Raw genomic sequence first — 2,179 nt, forward strand, 5'->3', positions numbered from 1 at the left:
AATACCGGCTATTGATCCTAATGATATCAATTTCTATTAAAAAAAATAACGCTCATTCAATTTTACTTACTGATTATTATTTTTTTAAATTCTTACTTATTATACTCAGTAATATAATTTTAGCTATATCTTTTTCTTTCGTCTACGAGATTGTCATGCGCTCATTCAATTTTACTTACCATTTTTTTCACGTCTTATTTTTTTTTTTTTTTTTTTAAATCTATTTTGCCCATCTCACCCTTACATATATCATTGAGAATCAAATTCATGACCTTTACAATATTGGAATTATAACGTACCAACATGTCAAACCTCACCCTCATTTCTTACTTATTATTATACTCAATAATATAATTTTTATTTTGGCTATGCATCAAATTTTGGAATTAATTTAGTTTTCAAATGTATTTACTACTATGTAATTAAGTAATTTTAGTGTTTTTTTTTATTATGTTTTGATCCTCCTAGATAAAAAATTTTGCTTTGCCATTTGGTACCTTACTCAATTGCCTATATAAAGAAGACCTTGGTCCCTGTTCCAGCTATCAAGAAGCATAAATTATTCTTTACCCATTGAACATTCTATAAAGGGAGGAGAAACACCAAGAATGAATATCGAGAGTAATCGTGTTTGCACAAGGTCAATTTGTGTTCTTAAGTCTAAACTTGATTACAATATACATATACATGTTAGATTTAAATTTATATCAATAACATCTTGAATTATAGTCAAATTCTTAATCTAATTATAATTTATTAGATTAGTGTCAAATCCATTTATTGTAATGCCTCAATTTTCACCTTGTTAGATTGGTTTTGTTACAGTACCACAAGTCCACAAACCTTTAGAATCACAAGTTAAGAAGGCTTAAGTCATTTTCTAAAAAAATACAAGACAATTTATTTAAACAGCAAAGGATTTAAAATGATAAAATTTGGCGGAAAGCATAGAAGTTCAACATGAAGTGATATTGACCATGTTTATCACGGTTGATTAAAATGACAACTAAAAAAGAGTACGTGCTGGAGTTGGTTCAAGCAAAACGACTTCAGATTTAATAGACATGAGCTAACAACAATCTCATTGATCATGCAAAAGTTCAAAACAAGATGAATAAAGCTAGAATACAAAGTACGTGAAACAAAATCAAAATTGAAAGCAATTCAAGTGCAATTGAACTTGTTCAATTGTTTGTACTAACATGTAATTTTTATTTAACATCACTATTACAAGTAACTTCCATTTCAGAATTATTCGTTAAAAGCTAAAATGAAAAAAAAAGTAATAATAAAAACATAAGGCTGGCCCAACACCAACTCGGAAAACAGGCGAAAACGAAGAGTGCCCTTTTCAAATGTCAGATCGAGCTAAGCTTTCAAAGCAAAATGCTCCTTTTTTGACCTGCGTGACCTGGGTGTTCATGATATGAACATCATCCCTTGCCTTCCTTATATACTTTATGGTCTTTTCTACGTCCTTCTCCAAATCCTCAACCTTATTCAGAAACGCTCCCAGCTTGCTCTTGATTTCCTTCATTGTGAAATCTAATTGTTCCCGATCCATTTCAGAGCCTGGATTGTACATGACTGAATTAATCTGGTTAATAACACCATTAATCGAAAACTTAATGTCGCCCAACTCTTTAATGGCAATTCTAGTTTCCTTACACCTCTCCTCATTTAATTCCTGCAGATTCTTAAATGCTCTTTCAGACTCTTCAAACAAAGAGACAGTCCAGTGTCCAGCCATTGCTATGGGGACAATGGCAGAACTAATAGCTTCTGCAACAGCTGGAGCAGCTATAACTGCAGTCACAATTTGGGCAATAACCAAACCAACCACAGCGCCTACAAATATCATATTCACGACGTTCTTCCATAATTTCGCGCGTTTCTCCTTCTTACTAAGTTTAGAGATTTCGGCTTGCCAATTACGAAGCATTTCTTCATGCTGACTCTTCAAACTTTCTGCCTTTTTGAGCAAGTTTTTAGCAGAATGGTCAAAGATATTATCAGAGCCCCTGAGCTTTTTAAAGTTATCCACAATCTTCCCGTAGAACTCAGCTCCACTCATGCCATTGGGTATCTCAAAGTACTGTTGAATCACTTTTGCAGTATATGAATGGCTATTACGAGCAAGCAGGAGGAAGTTTTCTATTTCAGAAAGGAAATCCAGCAT

The 2,179-nt window shown here is 32.8% G+C and overlaps 1 protein-coding gene across 1 annotated transcript; it reads right to left on the minus strand.

Moving 5' to 3' along the window:
- Window positions 1-1,351: 1,351 nt before the first annotated feature.
- LOC112171047 (UPF0496 protein 1) lies at window positions 1,352-2,179 on the minus strand. Its single transcript, XM_024308290.1, has one exon. It carries the CDS (start codon window positions 2,177-2,179, stop codon window positions 1,352-1,354), a length of 828 nt encoding a protein of 275 aa, XP_024164058.1.

This window comes from Rosa chinensis, chromosome 6 (genome assembly GCF_002994745.2).
Source record: "Rosa chinensis cultivar Old Blush chromosome 6, RchiOBHm-V2, whole genome shotgun sequence".
NCBI lineage: Eukaryota > Viridiplantae > Streptophyta > Magnoliopsida > Rosales > Rosaceae > Rosa > Rosa chinensis.

Bases quoted from the DNA above. Each gene is read 5' to 3' on its own strand.
- LOC112171047 (XM_024308290.1), bottom strand. From the start codon at position 2,179: ATGCTGGATTTCCTTTCTGAAATAGAAAACTTCCTCCTGCTTGCTCGT.